This window comes from Schistocerca serialis, chromosome 4 (genome assembly GCF_023864345.2).
Source record: "Schistocerca serialis cubense isolate TAMUIC-IGC-003099 chromosome 4, iqSchSeri2.2, whole genome shotgun sequence".
NCBI classification, from domain to species: Eukaryota; Metazoa; Arthropoda; class Insecta; order Orthoptera; family Acrididae; genus Schistocerca; species Schistocerca serialis.
In genome coordinates this window covers 948,804,764-948,827,969 of record NC_064641.1, presented here as the reverse complement: position 1 = coordinate 948,827,969, position 23,206 = coordinate 948,804,764, and the positions used below count along the sequence as shown (strand labels likewise).

Below are 23,206 nucleotides of genomic sequence, written 5' to 3'. Positions count from 1 at the left end.
CACCACATTATCTTCTGTACAACACTGGCTGACACGTGACCCTTTGGTGGTGTGATTAGTCACATTTGGGCGTTTCATACAAAGTATTTGTAAATACATCGTTTGTATACAATGAATGGGACTGAGAAAAACATTCAACCTAAGCTACAAAAGATTGGTACGTTTTGTTACAATACTATTTTTTTCCAGTTGCTTACATATTTATATCTGGGTAACAATTTATTTATCTAGCAGTTGAGGTATGGAAACTTTAGGCATCATCAGTGTAGCAACAAACAATGAAATTGAGTATGAATTTCTTTTAAAGAAGTAGTCATTTCCAGATCCTATGCCCAAGGCTGATAATAGAAAAAGTAATGGCGATACCAATAATGACAGTGACAGTTATATTAGTAGTAGCAGTGACTCACCACTGTTTGAAGATGGTTATGATTCTGATACAGACAGTGATTGAAATCCTTGTGATGACGATGATGAAACCAGTGGGGCTTCTTCAGTTATGTTACATCTGTGAGTTGTATACATCTGAAGCTAGATATCTAATGTGTTTATTATTGTGTTTAAATTTTAATACAATTTAAGATACCACAATGTTGTTAGCCACCATTACAAAAACCCTGATTTAGTACACACTATTTTTAGATGACACAGAAGAAGAAGCAGAACAAAGACCAGGTCAAACTGAGGACTTTCTGGCTGATGCTATTCCCCCTGAACCTCAGCCCGGGATAAAAAGGGTACAAAAGGAGCACACCTGGAAATCTCAGAAGAGGAAGATATTGAGGAACACAGGACAGGCTTATGTTGACTGTAATATGATGCTGCATGGGGCTAAAAAGATACGTGAATACAATCACCTGTGTACGTACAAATGTAATGAAAATATTCCCCAAGAGCATAGGGTAGTAATATTTAGAGATTATTGGAAACTAGGTAGCTGGGAACTTCAGACATCATTCTCGAATGGTGCCGTAAACGTACAGCCTGTGTTGAGGAAGAAAATCACAACTGTTACACACAAAGACTTATCATGTATTTATAAACTGGGCAGTTTTAGAGTGTGGAAAACCTCTTTTTGAAAAAAACTCTTGACATATTTAACAAAAAGATAAGAAACATTATCATTAACAAAAAATCAAATCCACCTGGCATTTTGCCAATGACAAACAGGGAAGGAAGGAGCCCTAAATAAAATTCCAGTCAACAGAACTGCAATAACCAAGGAGCATACAAGAAGATTCCCGATGTACTCAAGTGTGATGTATAAAATATATGAAACATTTTGCCATGAAGACAAAAAAGTGAAACCTGAAAGTGAAATTTTGTAGAGAAATATATTCAGGACAGAATTTAACCTAACCTTTCACAGGCCTCGTATCAATACCTGTGTAACTTGTGACAGGTTGCAAATGAGAATTGTACATGGTACGCCTGATGAAAAAAGGCAGCTGAAGTTGAAACATAATGTCGTCGCTGGAAGGCAGAAGTAGGAAAAGGAGCCAAAAGGAAATGCAAGGAATTAAAGGACGACAACCATGATGCAATATGCTTTGATCTTCAAAAGATGATTCCGGCATCACATGCGATGAACTCACCCGTACGTTTATGTGGCATGAAGGACAGGCAAGTAGGGGTTGCCAGGAGATAGCATTTTGCCTGCTGAAGTATACCCAGAGCCTTCCTCACACTGTGAAGCACATCTTGGCCTTCAGTGACAACTGTGGAGGCCAGAACAAGAGCTATCTAATAGTAAAATTTTGGTGTTATATTGTTATGAACACAAAAAATTGAAACTGTTGATCAGTATTTCCTCGTTTCCGGACATTCATACAATGAATGTGACCAGGACTTCGGGATCACTGAACTTAAAAGAAAGGGGAATGAATGTGACATTTATATACCAGAGGACTGGATGAATCTGGCTGCCACAGCAAGTCGAAAATTTGTTGTTACTAAAAAGACAGATGAAGACTTCGTTGATCTGCAGCCACTAAACCAGTACTTTAACAACACTGTACCAGAGATACGTGGAATGCAGGTACTTCATTTTGAAAAGGCAAACCCAAATACCCTTTTTCATAGGAAAACATCAGCTGAGGGTATTCTGCTTAGCAGAAACTGCCAATGAACAAGCAGAGAACAGTAAAAATGCCTAAACAACTTCCCAGAATTCAATCCATTGCTGTGAAGCCAAAGCTAAAATACACAAAATATGAAGATCTGATGGCACTTCTGTAATTTGTGCCACCGATAAACCACCAATTTTATAAACATTTATCCCATGAAACAAAGACTGGTGAACCATTTGCTGATGTGGATGATGATGATGATGATGATGTCACTACGGACTTGGGTAACAACGTCTATGACACAGATGATGATTGTGATACATGTTGATAAGTGTTAAATCCAAATATTTGGATTTTGTAAATCAATCAGCACACAATTAACACAATATTGTATCCTGTTACAGCAATAAATGCCTGTTGTGTTCAGTATGTACTCTTGAGCATTATCATTTTACTCTATTGTAAGTGAAAGATAAAGGGGTCTAAGTGCATATTGTCCATTCTTTGTACCTATCAACCATAAACCAGATGTTCTACTAATTTATTATCATTGGTAATAAAAGGCTAAGGACCCGAGTATTCATCTGAAATGTTCGAAATGGTGAAAATCTCATGTCCCCTCCTACGAAAACCGTTAAACTTTGACTTGCGTTTTCTCAAAGCTATGATTTTGTCACTTAGACTCCTTGACCTCTGGGGTCCTCATATAGTCATAACTATCAGTACACTTCATTTAATGATTCTGTGTCCTCTCTCTTGTGAGAAATATATATGAGGTTTGATCCAAAAGTAACAGAAATTTTTTAATTTCATAGGCTTTATACAACTGATTTTCAAAATCCTTTTTCGTCTTAGTAGACACGTTCATGATGCATGTTTGCATTTTCAGCTGTTTTGAATATTTAGTTTATTGCTGACATTCAAAAAGGTTAAACTTGTTTTCGAGTGCTCAACCAATTTTTACTTTTGAAAAAGATGGAGTAAAGAATTTGCATTTAATTTTGCTTGAAATATGGAATAAAGAGCAGCACTGCATTCAAAATGTTGACTGTGGCTTTTGGCAAATGTATTATGAGCAGGAAAAATTTTTACAATTGGTATAAATGTTTCCAATAGGGTTGAGAAGTTGTCTTAGAAAATGGACGGCACACACATCAATATCTGATGACAATGTGGAAGAAGTAACAAAACTTGTCCTGGAAAATTGCCGAATCACTGTCAGAGAGGTTGCTGATGGTGTCAGCATATCCTTTGGCTCACACCAAGCAGTGTGTGTGTGTGTGTGTGGGAGGGGTGATATTGAAACCAAGTCCCAATTGTCCCAATGGAAACTGCCTGAAGAGCCAAGACTGAAAAAAAATTCAAGAAGTTCAATCACATGTTAAGGTTCTTCTCACTGTTTTCTTCAATTACAATGGGACAGTACACCATGAGTTCCTTCCTTATGGTTGTAAGGTCGATAAGGAATACTTCTTGAAAGTTATGCACCATTTGCGTGAAGCAATCCAAAGAAAAATATAGAATTGTAGCAAAACCACTCATCAAAATTAAATCACAATAACGTTCTTGCTCACACCTCAACACTTATTCATCATTTTTTTGGCAAAAAAACAAAGCTGTTATGTTGTCTCAGCCATGGTATTCACTGGACATTGTCCCCTGTGATTTCTTTCCATTACTGAGGCTGAAAAGAACTATGGACTGACATCGTTTTGCTGTCACTGACGATATAAAGACAGAATTACTGAAGAAGCTGAACACCATAATGGAAAAAGAGTTCTAGAAGTGCTTACAAGATTGGCAAAAGTGTGTTTTTATCACACCTCATACATGTACCTCAGATGTTCAAGTTTTGCACCATCCTGTGTGTATGTACATGCAACTGTCTTCTGTAGTGTGAATGTGGGAGAGAGTTGCTTTCTTTGTTTGTCACAACAATGGACTGGATTTGTGATTGCAACAGCACGATGCAGTAGTACGCAAGAGTGAAAATGGTGTGCAGACACACAAACTGGTTGTGCACATGTGTTGCTTAACATGTTCACGTTTTATGAGTGTAGCACTGGCACTTGGTTATACCAGTTGCAACAACTGTTACTATATAATGTTGTGTGGAATGGATGAATAAATGCAGTTGTACTGCAATGGTTCACCTCCATCCTTCCAAATAATGTTTGTGAGCCCACTCCACAATGGAGAATAATACAGAGCAGCTTACAATCTGCTGGTGGTTGTAAATCCATAACCTGTAATCCATGTAAATAAACTGAAACGTGACCACTATTGCAAATTCTTTAGTTTCATAAATATTAGTATAGCTGATTAAAAAATTCTTACAAATTTTTGTCCAACTGAGCTAATGCTCAACATGTATTGAAGTCAGTGCAAACCTTTATAAACGAATATTTCAGGGAGTTAACAATAAATCTTAGAGAGCAAGATCTGTCTACTGCAGTACACTGTGAAACTGTAGCAGCAGTAGTGCAAACAAGCATTCTGACCAGAGGATTCTGTTTCTACTGACTTCCAGTGCACACTCTGAACATGAACAGGTCCCGAGTTTGAGTCTCAGTTCGGCACACAGTTTTAATCTGCTGGGAAGTTTCATATCAGTGCACACTCCGCTGCAGAGTGAAAATCTCATTATGAATACTCTCATAATAAGGATCCCAGAATTTCATTCCAATGCATAAATAGCTGATGGAAGCAATGTTTGCAAGATACATGTACCTATGGCGACTGCAAATGTTGCGTTGGATCTCTTTAAGAATGGAAAAACTGGTAGAAGACAATCTTGGGAAGATAAGTTTCGATTTCAGAGAAATGTAGGAACATGCACGGCAATACTGACCTTATGACTTACCACAGAAGATAGGTTAAAGGAAGGCAAACGTACATTTATAGCATTTGTAAACTTAAAAGAAAGCTTTTGAAAATGGTAACTGGGGTGGGGGGCATTTAGAAAGGGGAACAGAAATTCCAGTGATATGATATAGAAAAGGGGGTTGGTGGCATGTAGAAACGGAACAGAAGTTCCAGTGAGGTGGAGGATCACAACTAAGATGCCTTGCACAAGCTCATCAATACAATCCAACAGAGAGGCAATGAATGTAACAGCAGAGGCATATCAGACAGTCTGATGGTGGCAAAGAAACAACAGTGTCATTGAAAAGTGGTCACCAATTGCTGCTTGGTCCCTGCATGTCCTGACTTTGCCCCACACCCTTGGAGGCTGTTGCCCTTTCTGTACTTGCCCGAGGCTATCTAACCTAAAAAAACTGCCCAGTCCACACCACACAACCCCTGCTACCCGTGTAGCCGCCTGTTGTGTGTAGTGGACTCCTGACCTATTCAGCGGAACCCGAAACCCCACCACCCTATGGCGCAAGTCGAGGAATCTGCAGCCCACACAGCTGCAGAACTGTCTCAGCCTCTGATTCAGACCCTCCACTCGGCTCTGTACCAAAGGTACGCAGTCAGTCCTGTCGACAATGCTGCAGATGGTGAGCTCTGCTTTCATCCTGCTAGCGAGACTGGCAGTCTTCACCAAATCAGATAGCCGCCGGAAGCCAGTGAGGATTTCCTCCGATCCATAGCGACACACATTATTGGTGCCAGTATGAGCGACCACCTGAGGATGGGTGGGTGCACCTTGTACCCTTCATGGCATCTGGAAGGACCCTTTCCACATCTGGAATGACGCACCCCGGTATGCACACGGAGTGCACATTGGTTTTCTTCCCCTCTCTTATTGCCATATCTCTAAGGGGCCCCATCATGCACCTGACGTTGGATCTCTCAACTACCAGTAAGCCTACCCTCTGCGTCCAACCACATCTTGCAGACTGAGGGGGAACCTCTGGAACAGGACAAGCAGCCATGTCCGGCCGAAGATCAGTATCAGCCGGAGACAGAGCCTGAAACTAGTTTGTCAGACAAACTGGAGAGGCCTTCTGTTCAGGCCTCCGGAATGTCTTTTGCCCCTTGCCACATTTCGAGATGACCTCTCACTCAACCACAGGTGAGGGGTCAGCCTCAATGTGGGCAGTATCCCGGGCAGCCACAGCTGTAGTCCGAACGAGGGATGCGTGGGACGAGCTGGCCGTCCCCGACAAACCCCCATCCAGACTCCCACAGCGATGCCCATTGGCAACAGCCTCAAGCTGTGTGACCGAAGCCAACACTACCTAAAGCTGGGAGCGAAGGGATGCCAACTCAGTCCGCATCCAAACACAGCAGTCACAGTCCCTATCCATGCTAAATACTGTTGTGGAAAGAACATCTGCACTAATCTACAGAGAGCACAAACAATTTGACACAAAATTTAAACGGTTATTAAAATACAAGATTGCCTAGTAAATGCTGCTACTTGCGCACTGCTGACACACTGCTCGGCGGCAGAAGGAGACTACGTGATTTTACACTATTCAAGTACTAAAATGCAATGCTACAACCCTCAAATACTATAATACGCCCGAAATTTATGAATTAAACAATGCAAGTACCCAAAAACACGCAAAGAGATTAAGAATTAAACTATGTAACAAATAAGTGAGCTAAGAGTATATGACTTTCTGCTGGCAGCTGCTTATCCAACGGCGGTAGGGAGCACAGAGCAGTTCAGAAAAGCAAGCCAGTTATCACGAGCTTGTGGAAGCTCAACACACAAATTTGTGTTACATGTACTGTGCATTACAGTACATGATGGAGGCGGAGGTTGTCCTCCTCTCCTCCTCTCCCCCCCCCCCCCCCCCCCCCCCCAACTCATCGTTATTGACAGTAGTAGCCAGTTATCATATGCTAATGTGCTACAGCACACTGTAAATATCTCATCAAAATTATTCCATTTCTCTTCAAATGCAAGCCAGAATTAGCACTAAAATTACACCATTTCTCTTGAAATGTGTGCTGGTCAGCAAATAAAATGGACAAAAACATGTTCTGTTGCATTCTCTCTGCATTATCAAGAAACCAATGTTGATTGCTGAAATGACGGTCAGTCAAGCTACGATCAAATCAGAGAAGGGAAACAGCTGTCTGTGATTGTGCATGTTCTGATTGCATACGTCATTCCTTTGGGCACTATGCGTGCTACGTGGCTCACAGCACCAAGTCAGTATTTTTCTTTGAAAGTGTGTGCAATGTATTGCACGAGCACAGAGTATGAGCGATTTTTGAGGAGCAGTTCACATAATGGTGCCATGGCCCAGTGTACTGATTTGCTAATTGTTGGCTCAGATTTGATTCATGCTGCTACCATCTCCCCTCTGTAAGCAGTATCTGCTTAGACAGACCCAATCGATCACTTGAGCACATCATCGCAAGAGCCCTTCTCACAAACAGGTGATCTCAGGAGGGCTTCCTTTGAGTGGGACAGGGTTGTGACTAATGTCTCAATCTTCTTGAGGACAACACGTCGAGGAAAGTGCTAACATTTTAGAATGCCCAGGGCATAGCAACAGGGTACTGAATACCATGCAGAAGCTGACACTAATACAGAAATACACTTTCAAACATCTGGCTGTATTTTGCTTATTGCTTTGTTGTTGTTTCATACCAAAGTTATTTTTTTAGTTAATAAGGGTTATTCCTTCATTTCCTTCTCACTCAGATTTCAGCCCACATACGGTAACAGATACATAGTAGGTGCAATATGTTATGTTATCAGTTTATGACAGTATTTCTCATCACTTATGGGTTTAAAATTACGTAAAATGAACCATCAATTCAATTCTCAGAGCAGTAAAATAATTCGTAGCATTGGAGCAATGGTGAAGGAACCAAAAGTATTGTGTATCCATACCAGATCCCAAACTCGCGACTCCAGAGTCTGTAGATTCATCCAACGTATCTCCTGAATCCAAGTCAGGGGTATTGGCAGCAGAGGTATTCGTACTGGAACCATCACTCAGCAACGAAAACTCCCCTGCAGAAAGACAGTTTCTGTTTAATTACAACTGAAAGAATAAACATACAACTGTTCACAATAAAAACTGTTACAACAAAACAAGCTGGGATCTCTTTACTTCTTCTCTTATTGCCATTTGCCTTCTTAAATTCATTTTATTTTTATTTTTGCCTAATTAAAATTGACATACACGGGTGTATATACATATAAAAAAATAGAAGGAAACATTCCACGTGGGAAAAATTATATATAAAAACAAAGATGAGGTGACTTACCGAACGAAAGCGCTGGCAGGTCGATAGACACACAAGCAAACACAAACATACACACAAAATTCTAGCTTTCGCAACCAACGGTTGTCTCATCGGGAAAGAGGGAAGGAGAGGGAAAGATGAAAGGATGTGGGTTTTAAGGGAGAGGGTAAGGAGTCATTCCAATCCCGGGAGCGGAAAGACTTACCTTTGGGGAGAAAAGGACGGGTATACACTCGCACACACACACATATCCATCCACACAATGGATATGTGTGTGTGTGTGCGCGCGCAAACCCAATCATCCCGGCCGCCCCATTGTAGCTGGTTACCAAGCCCCCACAGAACGTATCTCTGCCTACGTAGATCAACACCTTCAACCCATTACATGCAGTCTCCCATCCTTCATCAAAGACACCAACCACTTTCTCGAACGCCTGGAATCCTTACCCAATCCGTTACCCCCGGAAACCATCCTTGTAACCATTGACGCCACTTCCTTATACACAAATATCCCGCACGTCCAAGACCTCGCTGCGATGGAGCACTTCCTTTCACGCCAATCACCTGCCACCCTAACTAAAACCTCTTTCCTCATTACTTTAGTCAGCTTCATCCTGACCCACAACTTCTTCACTTTTGAAGGCCAGACATACCTACAATTAAAGGGAACAGCCATGGGTACCAGGATGGCCCCCTCATACGCCAACCTATTCTTGGGTCGCTTAGAGGAAGCCTTCTTGGTTACCCAAGCCTGCCAACCCAAAGCTTGGTACAGATTTATTGATGACATCTTCATGATCTGGACTCACAGTGAAGAACTCCAGAATTTCCTCTCCAACCTCAACTCTTTTGGTTCCATCAGATTCACCTGGTCCTACTCCAAATCCCATGCCACTTTCCTTGACGTTGACCTCCACCTGTCCAATGGCCAGCTTCACACGTCCGTCCACATCAAACCCACCTACAAGCAACAGTACCTTACCTCCATTATGACAGCTGCCACCCATTCCACATCAAACGGTCCCTTCCCTACAGCCTAGGTCTTCGTGGCAAACGAATCTGCTCCAGTCCGGAATCCCTGAACCATTACACCAACAACCTGACAACAGCTTTCGCATCCCGCAACAACCCTCCCGACCTGGTACAGAAGCAAATAACCAGAGCCACTTCCTAATCCTCTCAAACCCAGGACCTCCCACAGAAGAAACACAAAAGTGCCCCACTTGTGACAGGATACTTTCCAGGACTGGATCAGACTCTGAATGTGGCTCTCCAGCAGGGATACGACTTCCTCAAATCCAGCCCTGAATGAGATCCATCCTTCATGAAATCCTCCCCACTCCACCGAGAGTGTCTTTCCGCCATCCACCTAACCTTCGTAACTTCTTAGTTCATCTCTATGAAATCTCCAAACCACCTTCCCTACCCTCTGGCTCCTACCCTCGTAACCACCCCCGGTGTAAAACCAGCCCCATGCACCCTCCCACCACCACCTACTCCAGTCCTGTAACCCGGAAGGTGTACACGATCAAAGGCAGAGCCACGTGTGAAAGCACCCACGTGATTTACCAACTGACCTGCCTACACTGTGACGCATTCTATGTGGGAATGACCAGCAACAAACTGTCCATTCGCATGAATGGACACAGGCAGACAGTGTTTGTTGGTAATGAGGATCACCCTGTGGCTAAACATGCGTTGGTGCATGGCCAGCACATCTTGGCACAGTGTTACACCGTCCGGGTCATCTGGATACTTCCCACTAACACCAACCTATCCGAACTCCGGAGATGGGAACTTGCTCTTCAATATATCCTCTCTTGCCGTTATCCACCAGGCCTCAATCTCCCCTAATGTCAAGTTGCCGCCACTCATACCTCACCTGTCATTCAACAACATCTTTGCCTCTGCACTTCCGCCTCGACTGACATCTCTGCCCAAATCTTTGTCTTTAAATATGTCTGCTTGTGTCTGTATATGTGTGGATGGATATGTGTGTGTGTGTGTGTGCGAGTGTATAGCCGTCCTTTTTTCCCCCTAAGGTAAGTCTTTCCGCTCCCAGGATTGGAATGACTCCTTACCCTCTCCCTTAAAACCCACTTCCTATCGTCTTTCCCTCTCCTTCCCTCTTTCCTGATGAGGCAACAGTTTGTTGCGAAAGCTTGAATTTTGTGTGTATGTATGTGTCTGTTTGTGTTTCTATCGACCTGGCAGCGCTTTCGTATGGTAAGTCACATCATCTGTGTTTTTAGATATATTTTTCCCATGTGGAATGTTTCCCTCTATTAAGGAAACATTCCACGTGGGAAAAATTATATATAAAAACAAAGATGAGGTGACTTACCGAACGAAAGCGCAGGCAGGTCGATAGACACACAAACAAACACAAACATACACACAAAATTCAAGCTTTCGCAACAAACTGTTGCCTCATCAGGAAAGAGGGAAGGAGAGGGAAAAGACGAAAGGATGTGGGTTTTAAGGGAGAGGGTGGAGTCATTCCAATCCCGGGAGCGGAAAGACTTACCTTAGGGGGAAAAAAGGACGGGTATACACTCGCACACACACACACACACACACACACACACACACACACACACACACACATCCATCCACACATATACAGACACAAGCAGACATATTCCTACGTGGAATGTTTCCCTCTATTATATATATATATAAAAGGTTGGCTCTCAGTCTTAATAAATATAGCACCAGGTCTAATTTTGTGCTTAGTTTTGTGTATGTAATCAATTTCCTAATTTATTTGGACTATTCTTAGTTAATATCCTTTGTTATAGGGTGAAATCAGCAATTGTTTCATGAGTTAAATTCTACTAATGACTTATAAATAAATATAAATTCTGTAATAATTATAAACATTATGAAGAAGAACTATTAGGACTGGCTCCATTCGAAAACATCTTAGCAAAGCTAGCCCTTAATTAATTCCAAAATAATTACCAGGTTTGTCAAAAGTATTGTTTGCTTAACTATATCTGTTAATTTCAATTTAAACAAATAATTCTGCTTAGCCCTTGTAGTAGAAGAAACTGTTAAAAAGAAGGAATTCTTTGATGTATTCAGTTAATTGAATGAGTTATGTTTTAATTGTAATTTCTGTAAATTAAACATTGAACAATCTATAGTTTCAGTGCCTATTATTGTGAGGATATATAAAGGCCCAACTTTTGGTCCCGAGACAGTCAGTCCATAGCCGATTTTCAGATGGGAAGTCCGTATCAGTTAGAGTAACAACAATGCATTAATTTAGTGGAATTAGTGAAACACAAATACGCCATGTGTTAAAACAATACAGTGTCTGTTCAATTTATTTGAGATATAGTGCCACATGTACTGTATTATTCTACAAGAACTGTGAACTATGTGGTTAGGTTGTTACTCCTCATAGATATTCAACAGCAGCAGCAGCAGCATGCTGATTTTTGCCTGCAATGTATTCATGAGGCTTAACATTTACCACTAGTGAACTGGCCATATAACAGTGTAATATTGCGGGTGGTGGTGGTGGTGAGGGGGGTGGGGGTGGGGGTGGGGGGGGGGGGGGGGGGAGGGGGTGTTGTGAACAGTAAAAGTAAAGAACTATCAAACGCAACTGTGCAACTGTCGGATACATCATTTATGGTAGTCAGTGTTGAACTTCCACCTCCCATTTTACAGCCAGTATAACCAAGGACTATCAACGAAGAATTTAAGCAAGTGAATGTCACAAGCTGTTGTAGATCGATCCACAATTAAGAAAACATGAAAACAAAAATAATGTGAACTGTGTCATCTTGTACTGTCTTCAATATTATTGGGTTGGCATGCGAGTTCATTGCGTTTTTCCATAATTTAAATAAACACAATGCATATGCATAACAGATACTTAAATCATCAATAATATATTCTCCTTCACTCTTTACAACAGCCTGCCAATTCTGGGGCAACTATTCGATTCCACAACAGTAGAAATCATGAGGTTTTGAGGCAAAGACCTCATTGAGCCAGGTGCGGAGTGCATTTTAATCCAGAAAGGAAGTTTGAAGGTTGTTTGATAAGAGACTGGAAAAAAATGAAAATCTGAGAGCACAAGATCAGGTGGGTGAGGAATGACTTTCAAACCCTTCTCCTGTATGGTATTTTTTGTCAGTCTAGCAGAGTGTGGGTGGCTGTTATTGTGGAGTAGTATCACTTCATGCAGTCTTCTAGCTCACTGTTCTTGGAGTGTGTCTGCAATATGTCTCAGTTGTTGACAAATGTCAGCAGTGATGGTTACACCTTGGAGAAGCAAATCTTAGCGCACCGCACCATAGCATTCCACTAGATGCATAATGTTATCTATTGTGGACATGGGCAGGTCTTTGTATGGGAAATTGCTGCTGTGCTCTGTCCAATGGCATTATTCTCATACATGGCACAAATGCTTCTGGCTGCCTCTGCTGCTGTCACCCTTCTATAGAACTTAAACAGAAGAAAATCTCTGAAATGTTCCAGTTTCTCCACCAGGCACTCCATTTTCTAGCATCCACAGTTCCACTCACTATCTCAGAGAGACAAAATGGCAATATGTAAACTCAAATAGCAACAGTGAAGTACAAATAAAAATGACAATTGATAAACACACACACAGCAACCAGAATATCCATATGCAAAACAAAAACACTACGAATGTACACCACGACCTAACATCTCCAACTGTGATCTTCAGAAAGTTTATCTCCATAATAATTTTTACTATGTTCCCAATTTTCCCTTGATATTTATTAAGGTCATTTTGTAAAGGACCAGAATGATGTTGCAAGTTTCCTAACCAACAGTGCCCACATCTCAGACATTCCAGATATGATGGGTGAACCCAGTAAAGATAATATACTTGACTATGGCACATGACTAATGAGAAAAGATGTATGATAAAAAAAAGAGCATTGAGCAGTAGGAAGATCCATAAATTGAGCAATGATTTTCTTTGCACTGATAATAAAATGCGATAGAAGACATTTTGAAGAGATTTTACAGTATCTTTATGAATCATATATTCGTGCTTATGAAAACAATGATCTTATTCCACGAATTAGAGTCATAATATTGTTTTAAAGAGAAATTTATTTATTTTACAATAAATGCAATATGACAGTAAAATTTGTAGAGAATAACAAGCTTGAAATTTTGTTCCAAGATTATGTGTATGAAGAGAAAGGGAAGGACAAAAATACCCATTATCATTAATTTTTTGGGAAATCTCTCCAAGGCATGACACCAAAGAGTAGAAGTGTTTAGGGCGGGCCAGGTGTTTTCTAAGAAAATTGGCACAAATATTACCGACTTTGACTCCAGGCTTCTTGCAAAACAAAATATATGGAACGTTGTCCTCAGGATGGCTGGGAATCCCATCTAAGCCTGTCTCCTCAAGCTATAGTGCTAATACTCTTGGAAATCACTAGTAACATTTACTGGCAGCACAGCTGATTGCACAAAGTGTTGGTGTATTTTGGCGACCTGGTTCAGGCAAAATAAGGTGACTAAAATCACCACTATGTTGAACTATAACTAGGCATGCGGATTCCATAGTTCTGATTGGTAGCAGTCGGGAACAGTTAGGAGACTTCATACTGTAGGGATCTGTAGATGTTTGTTGCCAAATGCACAGCATACCATTAGCCATTTTCAACTACTGTAGTGTAACAGGGTATTTTATTAAACATTTTGTTCGAGTTTTAATATTATTACCAGCTAAAGATGATCATGGTAGGTGATATATGTTAAGCAGTGTAAAACAAAGGAGCAGATGCTGGGTGCTTTGGTGTGTGCAGTAACAATGAGAGCAGCAGGAGTCATCAGGGAACGAGTACCACTCACTTGCTGCACAACATCATAGGTATGGTATGACACTCTCGAGTTGACAGTGTTACGGACGGCTCTGAGCAAGAGGGCCACCGACCATGTCCACAGGGACCAAAAACAAATGAATCACTTTTTGACTTAAAAAGATCGAACTTTGATGTAGGGCCTATAATATTGAGTTGAAGGTTTTGACTATGTCAAGTTATAATTGAGGGGATCTGACATTGCGAGACAGGAAGAATTTAAAATATAGTTAAGTGAAACTTAAGAGTTTGAAACCTATTTTGTAGCTCAAAGTACATGTCATATACTCGTATTTCAACATCACCCTGCAAAGGATTGCAGTTCAGAACAGAAAGTTCGTACATGACGATGGAACAGATTAGCTGAACCACCAGAACAATTCATAAAGATGACCGTGCATAATCAAAAATAATAGAGAGATGAATGACAGATCCAACATAGTGAAACATGCAACTGCAAGCCACAGCTGAAGTATGCCACTATATGGATTTATAACATTAAACAACTAACCACCCCTCCTCCCATTACTTTTTTATGTCATACTGCACTGCCATCGGCTTTGTTGCCAAGTTGTAATATCATTTTGTGTGTTTTGTTGGCCTATTTCCATTGCATTTTTTTTTTCCTTCCAAAAATGAGTGATGGTGCGGTTGCTGTCACATTGCAGAATCACCCCTTCACTCCAGTTCAGAAAAGGAAGCAGATCGTATGGAGCTTGTGGACAGACAAAAAAATAAGTTTCCGTTGCCTGCACTACATACTCACAGTACATGGAGATGGAGTTTCTTTCCTGCTGCATCCCACCTTCCCCGCAGCACACCCTACCTGCTCTCCCTGTTCCTCATAACCGCTGTTTCCAAATGCCAAGTTAATAGTTCACAAGCAGTAGTGAAGGTGGATTGTTCGACAAGTGTCACAGTGCACAGTAGAGCTAAACAATTTGCAAGTGGAGATTTATACATTTCACAAGCAATTTTTATTGTGTGCTGTTCGTATCAAGTGAGAGAAGAAAAACACAGTCTCAAAACATTGCTTTAAAAATATGGAATATTTAGAATGTAAATTAAACAGTTCAACAGTAAAATGACATGCAACAATACAACTTTTGTAAGATAAGCAAAAAGAAATCTAACAGGGTGTATATGAGGACAAGGAAAAAAAATTCCCGCATTTTTCCCAGGTAAAAATACACTTTCTCCCGGGTGAAAATACACTTTCTCCATGTTAAGTGACAGTATACTCTTCCTCGGCACTGTAAAACTCATCAATTGTTTGAATGTTTATGGTTTTATATACCGACGTAGAATTTCCCGGCACTTTAGAAAATGAAACTCGGATGGGGGGACACGTTTTGAAAGAACTATGATCAGCAGCAACATGTACGCTGCATATTTCCGTATTACGAAGGTATAAATTTGAATTCAACCAAACACAGCATGTCACTTTCCGAAGCATTGAAATCAAGGTTGCGATGCACTTTTGTAAGCCAGTCATAGCTCATGTCACATGATCTCTCCAGCTGATGACAATAGGACACGTGATGTATTCAGCCAATAGCGTGAACACACATATAAGAAAAGTTAATTGTTTAAATTAATATACATAGCATTCACATATAATATTGGTCTCCAAGATTAATAAGCTGGAAGAGAACCTAAGCTTTCACATATAATGTTGATCTTTTTTGCGCGTGTTACACTTTAAGATATGTAACACAGATGTGCCAGTAAAATTTTTAATAATGATGTAAATGTCTGATCTTCTGTGCTCAAAATTCTACTAAATGGTTGTCCTCAAAGAGTTGATTTTTAAATGAGATTCAAATGCTTTGCGATTTAAGAAATTCATCATACATTCTGGCACATAGTTCATCTTGTGTGAAAGGAAATTTGGTTTGAATGTAACGCTTTTCAAAACACCATTCGCAATATTTTCCATGACCTGATAGAAATAGGTTTGTTTCAGCAGTTGGAAGAGAGAGCGCCAGATAACAGGCGTCACACTTACGCAGCTACGATGACACAGGAAGCCCATATGTTCGTATGTGTAAAACATTAAAAGATCTTACATTATGTTATAAAACAAACAAGACATCAGAGGATACTTAAAGAGCATCGGAATTTCATGAACCATATTAGGATGCATAATTCGGCTTAAAATGCACATTCATATGTCCAGATCCGTATGTAAATTTTCTTGGAGTACCAGTACTGTATTATCTCATGTTTGGTTCTTTATTATGGCATAATGCCATACGTGCACTTGAAATGCAGCAAACAGTTGAAACTAGCCAATACTGTGAAATTAAACACTTCGTTTGTAATAAAGCAGAAAAGATTAATGAAATCCAGATCTCTTTAGCAAACCAACAAAAATAACTTCATTGTTCTGCAAGGCGATAAATGCTTGACTGTCAGTAAGGTGGAAATAAAATCTAAAACTAATAACATATTTTAGCCTTCCGTAATTATGCGAACGTATTTTAATTCATTTGATAACTCCCGGCCGCAAAATCCGTTACCATTTAACGTGAGAGCAATAAACAAAGAAGAAACAACAAAATCACTGAACTTAAGCACACGTAACGTGGAGACGACCCATCTCCCCACCACAACTCAGACTGCTCTGGGCATCAGGGCCAGATTTACTATATTTCCAAAATGGGCGATATTAAGTCGTGGTGCCCAGCCATACTTCTGTAACCAGAAACGAAAGAAGGTACAACTCATACATGACTCAACTGCGCATGCACAAGAGCCCGCCTGCAACTGCTCAAACGAATCTAATTTAAACAGGTTGTCATGTCACACTCATCGGAGGCAATTGGTTGTTATGAAGCATTATAGTCTTCCTAAAACCTTTGACACACTTTGCTGTTGGCAGACGCTTGTATGAGCACTGCGTTTTGTTGTTGTATACGGCGCATTTCCTCTCCAACTTAAGATTTATTTTCGATTTTTTTTTTCTCTCGTTCAAGTTTTGTTGCTAGAACATTATTCTGCAATAGCGGGATACAGTAATATCCTTTGTTAGAGTATTGGTTCTTACCAGTCAAAACCACAAAAATTTAACTGAAAACTAAAACAATGAAAAATTCCCAGAATTCTAAACAATTTCTGGGTTTTTCCCAGTTTTCTCGCGGATGAAAAAATTCCGAGGTTTTTTCCGAATCTCCCGGTTGTCCCGGGTCGTATACACGCTGTCTAAGAGTGAAGAGACAGAATTTATTCATGAAATAACTGCAAAGCTACTCAAAATCAACATCCTGCAGGAAAAGTTAATAAAACTAGTATTTCTAAGAGCTTTTGATGGTACTGAGTTTCCTTTTTTCTACTGGTTAGGAACTAAGGGAACAATACATCCCACATTGTGCAAACAAAATACTAGCAGGCATAAAACAGTGTTTAGAAGGGAAATCAGACTTGGCTCTCTAATTTGCAATGAAATTATCCCCTCTGCAGACTGTTGTGTATTTGCACTCATTATCAAAATACAAGATCCGGTATCTGAACCAGAAATATTTTTCCTATAATGTGCATTTCTAGATAACTCGAACAGCAGAATGTGTTCTCAATTGGCCCTAAATGTGTTGCATGCTTTTGAAATTAATCATGAGAATGTAAATTATATAATAACTGATTCTGCCCTGTATATGTTAACATGTTGTGAACTACTCAAAGAAATTATTGGAGAACATTTAATTCACCTCATTTACTTGCCTCATAAATTAAGTTTGCTCAGTGACATCTTGCAAAAGAATCTAAAAGAGTTTAATGTAATTGCATCAAAAACATAGAACTGTTTTTGTACGTCAAGGAAAATCAAACACTTGTTCTGTTCATACTAGAGATGGGGGATGCGCTCTTGAACTAATTCATAGAGTTGAATCTTTCAAAGGAGTGAACAATCAGTGATTCAGAAAAAAAGAACGGTAGCTCCAAACGTTTCCCATGGCAGAGAGAGAGAGAGAGAGAGAGAGAGAGAGAGAGAGAGAGAGACGGAGCATATCAGCAGCGCCTCTGCTGGTCAGAGCACAGTGCACGCCACACAACACAGCCAGCGCCGGCCTCTGCCCTGCTTCTACCTTGGCTGCCTGCATTGTGCAGTGCCCCATTGGATTTTGTGTTTCACATATGCCGTGCCGTCCATGTGCGTCGTCTGCCGCGCGCAGTGTCTGGCGCAGCTTAACTTCGCATCGCACTCTGCCGACGATCGTTTCAGTCGCACGTCCTGCCCTCTGGGCAGTTGATGCGAGCAACAGGACAGAGAGCCACCTAGCGGATAACATAGGAACTACTTGCAACAACCTGCTCGCAAGGGAACGGACGATTTGTTGCGGAGCGGGTGAGTTCACCGCTCCCCCCACCCTCGGAACTCGCCCGCTCAACGCTCACCCCACCGTCTCGACTCTAGCCAGAGCGTTGAGCAAAGCGACTCAGGTGTCACTCTGGTCTCTGCGGTCTCAGCTCACGCAGTAATACAGCTCGCGGCTCGACCCGCTCGACTCAGCGCCTCTGCATCGGAGTTCGTCCCTACTGGATATTGTTCTTCGTAGTAATACCGCTATGCATATTACATTATTATGTTATGTATACATCAATTGTTTTTATTTTATTTTTATTTGTTTAAACTGATTAGATTAGGTTCCTGATGACTCCTCTTACTATAGGATTTTTATTATGGACACTCGAATTTACGCTTTAATTACGAGGGAACCGACAAACGTATCGCAAAATGTGATACACCAATATTTTCCTTGTTTTATTCTGCGTAAGGCTATATGCAGCACTTTCGTTTTACAGTCAAATTTATATTTTTTTTTTCTTATTCTGGTACGGATTTTGCGATTTTAGGCGTCTTCGGAAGGAAACGTTCACTTTAAAAATATATGGCTTGCGATGAATTTGTATGAGGTTAATGAAATTTTAATACATTATAGCCAAATATATTGTTAATGTAAATCTCAAGTTACAACATTTTCCGATCACCCAAAAAACCACGATAGTGCAAAATAAATCAATAATCAAAAACTTTGTCATATCGTGGAAATTTCAATAAACAATACAAAATTCTTACTCATTATCTGTGTTACTTAAAAATAGGATCAAATAAGATCAAAATACAGGTGTAGTACTGGAATAAACCATGTTTAAAGGGCAATGTGCCTTCCATTTATTTTCTATTGTAAATGAGTGGTGAGTCATGAAAAAGAGCTAATTCATTTCAGGGAGTGAACAGTTCTGATCCAATCTCTGAAAAGCACAGTTTTGCCCATCTCTAGTTCATACATAGATGAAAACTTTCCAGATATGTCAGTTTCATTGTATCCTGAGCCTGTGTTGAGTAGATGAGGAAGTTGGTTGAAAGGTGCCTGTTACAGAAGTATCCTCCATTCAAACAACTGTCACTAAAATCTATACCCACAGTAAACTGGTTGGCAGCAATGAAAGATGCCAGATTTCACAACCTTGTTAAATGCCAGCAGCATTTGTTATGCACATTGCAAGTTTATTGCAGACATTGTTTTGGAATTAGAAGGGTCTGATTATCCCTATTCTCATTTGCTGGTTTCAACATTAAAAGAACTGCAGGATACGATGAACGTAATTGCTTCTGGTCATGTTGCTGAACTAGATAGTAAAATTATTGAGGGACTTAGATACTCCATAAAAAGTGAGGTGCCTTTCCTTTTGCAAAAGTTAGTGTTTTAGTTGTATAAAAAATTGAAAAGCACACATCTCCAAGTGATGCTCGCATGTTATTTGCACTTCTGAATGATTTATTTCATCCAGCTAATGTTATTCAATCAAACTATACAAACATTTCAGCATTGGGCAAAAAATCACAAAAATTATCTCTCTTCAAAGGGTTAAAAAAGTCTGGGTACCTCGCTCTTCAAGATATCCTGCTAAATTAAAATGAAAGACATTCTGGACAACAGGTTGAAATATTCAGTCACTGCAAGTATCGAAATTACGAGGGCAGTTCAATAAGTAATGCAACACATTTTTTTTCTCGGCCAATTTTGGTTGAAAAAACCGGAAATTTCTTGTGGAATATTTTCAAACATTCCCGCTTCGTCTTGTATAGTTTCATTGACTTCCGACAGGTGGCAGCGCTGTACGGAGCTGTTAAAATGGCGTCTGTAACGGATGTGCGTTGCAAACAACGGGCAGTGATCGAGTTTCTTTTGGCGGAAAACCAGGGCATCTCAGATATTCATAGGCGCCTGCAGAATGTCTACGGTGATCTGGCAGTGGACAAAAGCACGGTGAGTCGTTGGGCAAAGCGTGTGTCATCATCGCCGCAAGGTCAAGCGAGACTGTCTGATCTCCCGCGTGCGGGCCGGCCGTGCACAGCTATGACTCCTGCAATGGCGGAGCGTGCGAACACACTCGTTCGAGATGATCGACGGATCACCATCAAACAACTCAGTGCTCAACTTGACATGTCTGTTGGTAGTGCTGTCACAATTGTTCACCAGTTGGGATATTCAAAGGTTTGTTCCCGCTGGGTTCCTCGTTGTCTAACCGAACACCATAAAGAGCAAAGGAGAACCATCTGTGCGGAATTGCTTGCTCGTCATGTGGCTGAGGGTGACAATTTCTTGTCAAAGATTGTTACAGGCGATGAAACATGGGTTCATCACATCGAACCTGAAACAAAACGGCAATCAATGAAGTGGCGCCACACCCACTCCCCTACCAAGAAAGAGTTTAAAGCCATACCCTCAGCCGGTAAAGTCATGGTTACAGTCTTCTGGGACGCTGAAGGGGTTATTCTGTTCGATGTCCTTCCCCATGGTCAAACGATCAACTCTGAAGTGTACTGTGCTACTCTTCAGAAATTGAAGAAATGACTTCAGCGTGTTCATAGGCACAAAAATCTGAACGAACTTCTCCTTCTTCATGACAACGCAAGACCTCACACAAGTCTTCGCACTCGAGAGGAACTCACAAAACTTCAGTGGACTGTTCTTCCTCATGCACCCTACAGCCCCGATCTCGCACCGTCGGATTTCCATATGTTTGGCCCAATGAAGGACGCAATCCGTGGGAGGCACTACGCGGATGATGGAGAAGTTATTGATGCAGTACGACGTTGGCTCCGACATCGACCAGTGGAATGGTACCGTGCAGGCATACAGGCCCTCATTTCAAGGTGGCGTAAGGCCGTAGCATTGAATGGAGATTACGTTGAAAAATAGTGTTGTGTAGCTAAAAGATTGGGGAATAACCTGGTGTATTTCAATGTTGAAAAAAACAACCCCTGTTTCAGAAAAAAAATGGGTTGCATTACTTATTGAACTGCCCTCGTAATACACATGAACTTTTCAAATGCTATCTTAAGGTCTATTTGGGTCCCTGTTCATCCGCTGATGCAGAGAGATTTTTTGGATTATAATTTCAACTGTAACAAGTGCTATGTTTTCTTCCACGAAGTAAACCATGGATAGGAGGTCCCAGTGATAATGTAATGTGTTGTGTGATCATAATCAGGAATACAATAAAATAATAAAGGATGTTTTTAGTAACTTGTACATTACCATTCATGTAAATAATTCAGAACTCAATAATGAAACCGTAAATAATTCAGAACCACCGTAACGAAACCTTTTAATGATTAATTTGAGAATTATATTGGGAAAATTACTATCCACCTTGTGAAACTGTACATAAATTAGTAAGGGAAAAAATCATGCTTCTACCCATAAATAATAGGCTTGGCTGGACAACATAGTTCAGCTACCGAACTTAGAATCCACTTTAGAGCACACCTATATAAAATCAAACCCCCCCCCCCCCCCCCCCCGCCCACACACACACACACACACACACACACGAGAGAGAGATTCCACTGTGTAAGTTTTCTTCTTTTCAGCATCTTAACTTCTTTTCACGCTTCTTTTCTTCCTCTTCATTAACAAAATTCCTGATAAAGGCTCCTCTGCTGTGGAAGCTCAACAGATATTCATTGAATGGATACAAACCTGACTTCCGATCCCCTCCGACAACAGACCATGGTCTTGGCTTCGGTGCAATGGGGGGAGGTGGTTTCTGTCGGCTGTTGCACTGTTTGCCACCACAGCAGGTTGCTGAAATGGAAGAATACAACTGAAAATTTTGCAGATGTCAACAGCTACAAATGACACTCACTGAACTCTAATGATATTTCTCACTGAACACATTTGAAATGAATGCAGAAATACATCACAGATTTTCATAAATGTTTTGGGAAAGGGGCTACACAATTTTTGTCAATTGTTTGTATATCACTCAGACATAATGTAAGATGGAAATTATAAAACATTTTAAAATATATTACGCAACATTAACAACATGCTGAACATTTATTAATGAAATAAAATTTATCTATTTGGTACTACTATATGGACAAAGTAATTGCATTCAACTGAAACTGACTACTGTCATTCGTCCTTAGGGAAGCGTCTTTTGTTGTCGACTTAAGAACTGGTGACTTCGGACCATCAGCTGTGGTTCCCTTTGGAAAACTTTCAGTAGGAGAACGCAGTGATTCCACAAGTCCTGTGGAACGCAGTTTCACACCAGGTGCCACAATGGGAGAGGGTGGTTTTTCGGCATCCACATCCTAAGGGTGAAAACTCAATTACTACTACTTACTAATGAAAGTATACGAAGTAAATAATTTTGAAGACAAATTTATGGAAAATTTGTGAGGAAAGATAAAATGAACTACTTCAATCTTTTTAACTTTCTGCCAGTGAGAGTAGGACATATTTTGATGTAAAAGCACACTGAAGCAAGCTCTACAATGTAAGTCAAGATGTAGATAACACTGAGATGCCACGTAATACACTTTGCTGAAATCCTTCTGATTAACATGTTAGAATGTTTTAAGGATGGCAGTGATGCATGGAAGTGGAAAACCTTGGACTTGATAAATATAGTTGCAGGAAGCTAAAGTGTTTTGAGGCTCCACAGAAGACAAGAATGGAATATATTCACAATAGAATATAGCAATTGGAAAGACAGATCATCTGCCAACTATTAAAACTTTGTTCCAGAGAGGAACAGAAATCTTAATAGTCAAATGTTTTGATCAGTTTTTTATTTTATTTTCCCAGC

General features: G+C 40.5%; 1 protein-coding gene across 1 annotated transcript in view; it reads right to left on the bottom strand.

The window, feature by feature from the left end:
* Positions 1-23,206, bottom strand: part of LOC126473606 (F-actin-uncapping protein LRRC16A) — a 517,910-nt gene that overhangs the window by 22,487 nt on the left and 472,217 nt on the right. Inside the window, exons 30-32 of the mRNA XM_050100768.1 lie at positions 22,523-22,709; positions 22,090-22,194; positions 7,873-7,995 (exon numbers count right to left, since the gene is read on the bottom strand). Of these exons, the coding sequence (XP_049956725.1) occupies positions 7,873-7,995; positions 22,090-22,194; positions 22,523-22,709 (415 nt within the window). The remainder of the gene's footprint in view (positions 1-7,872; positions 7,996-22,089; positions 22,195-22,522; positions 22,710-23,206) is intronic.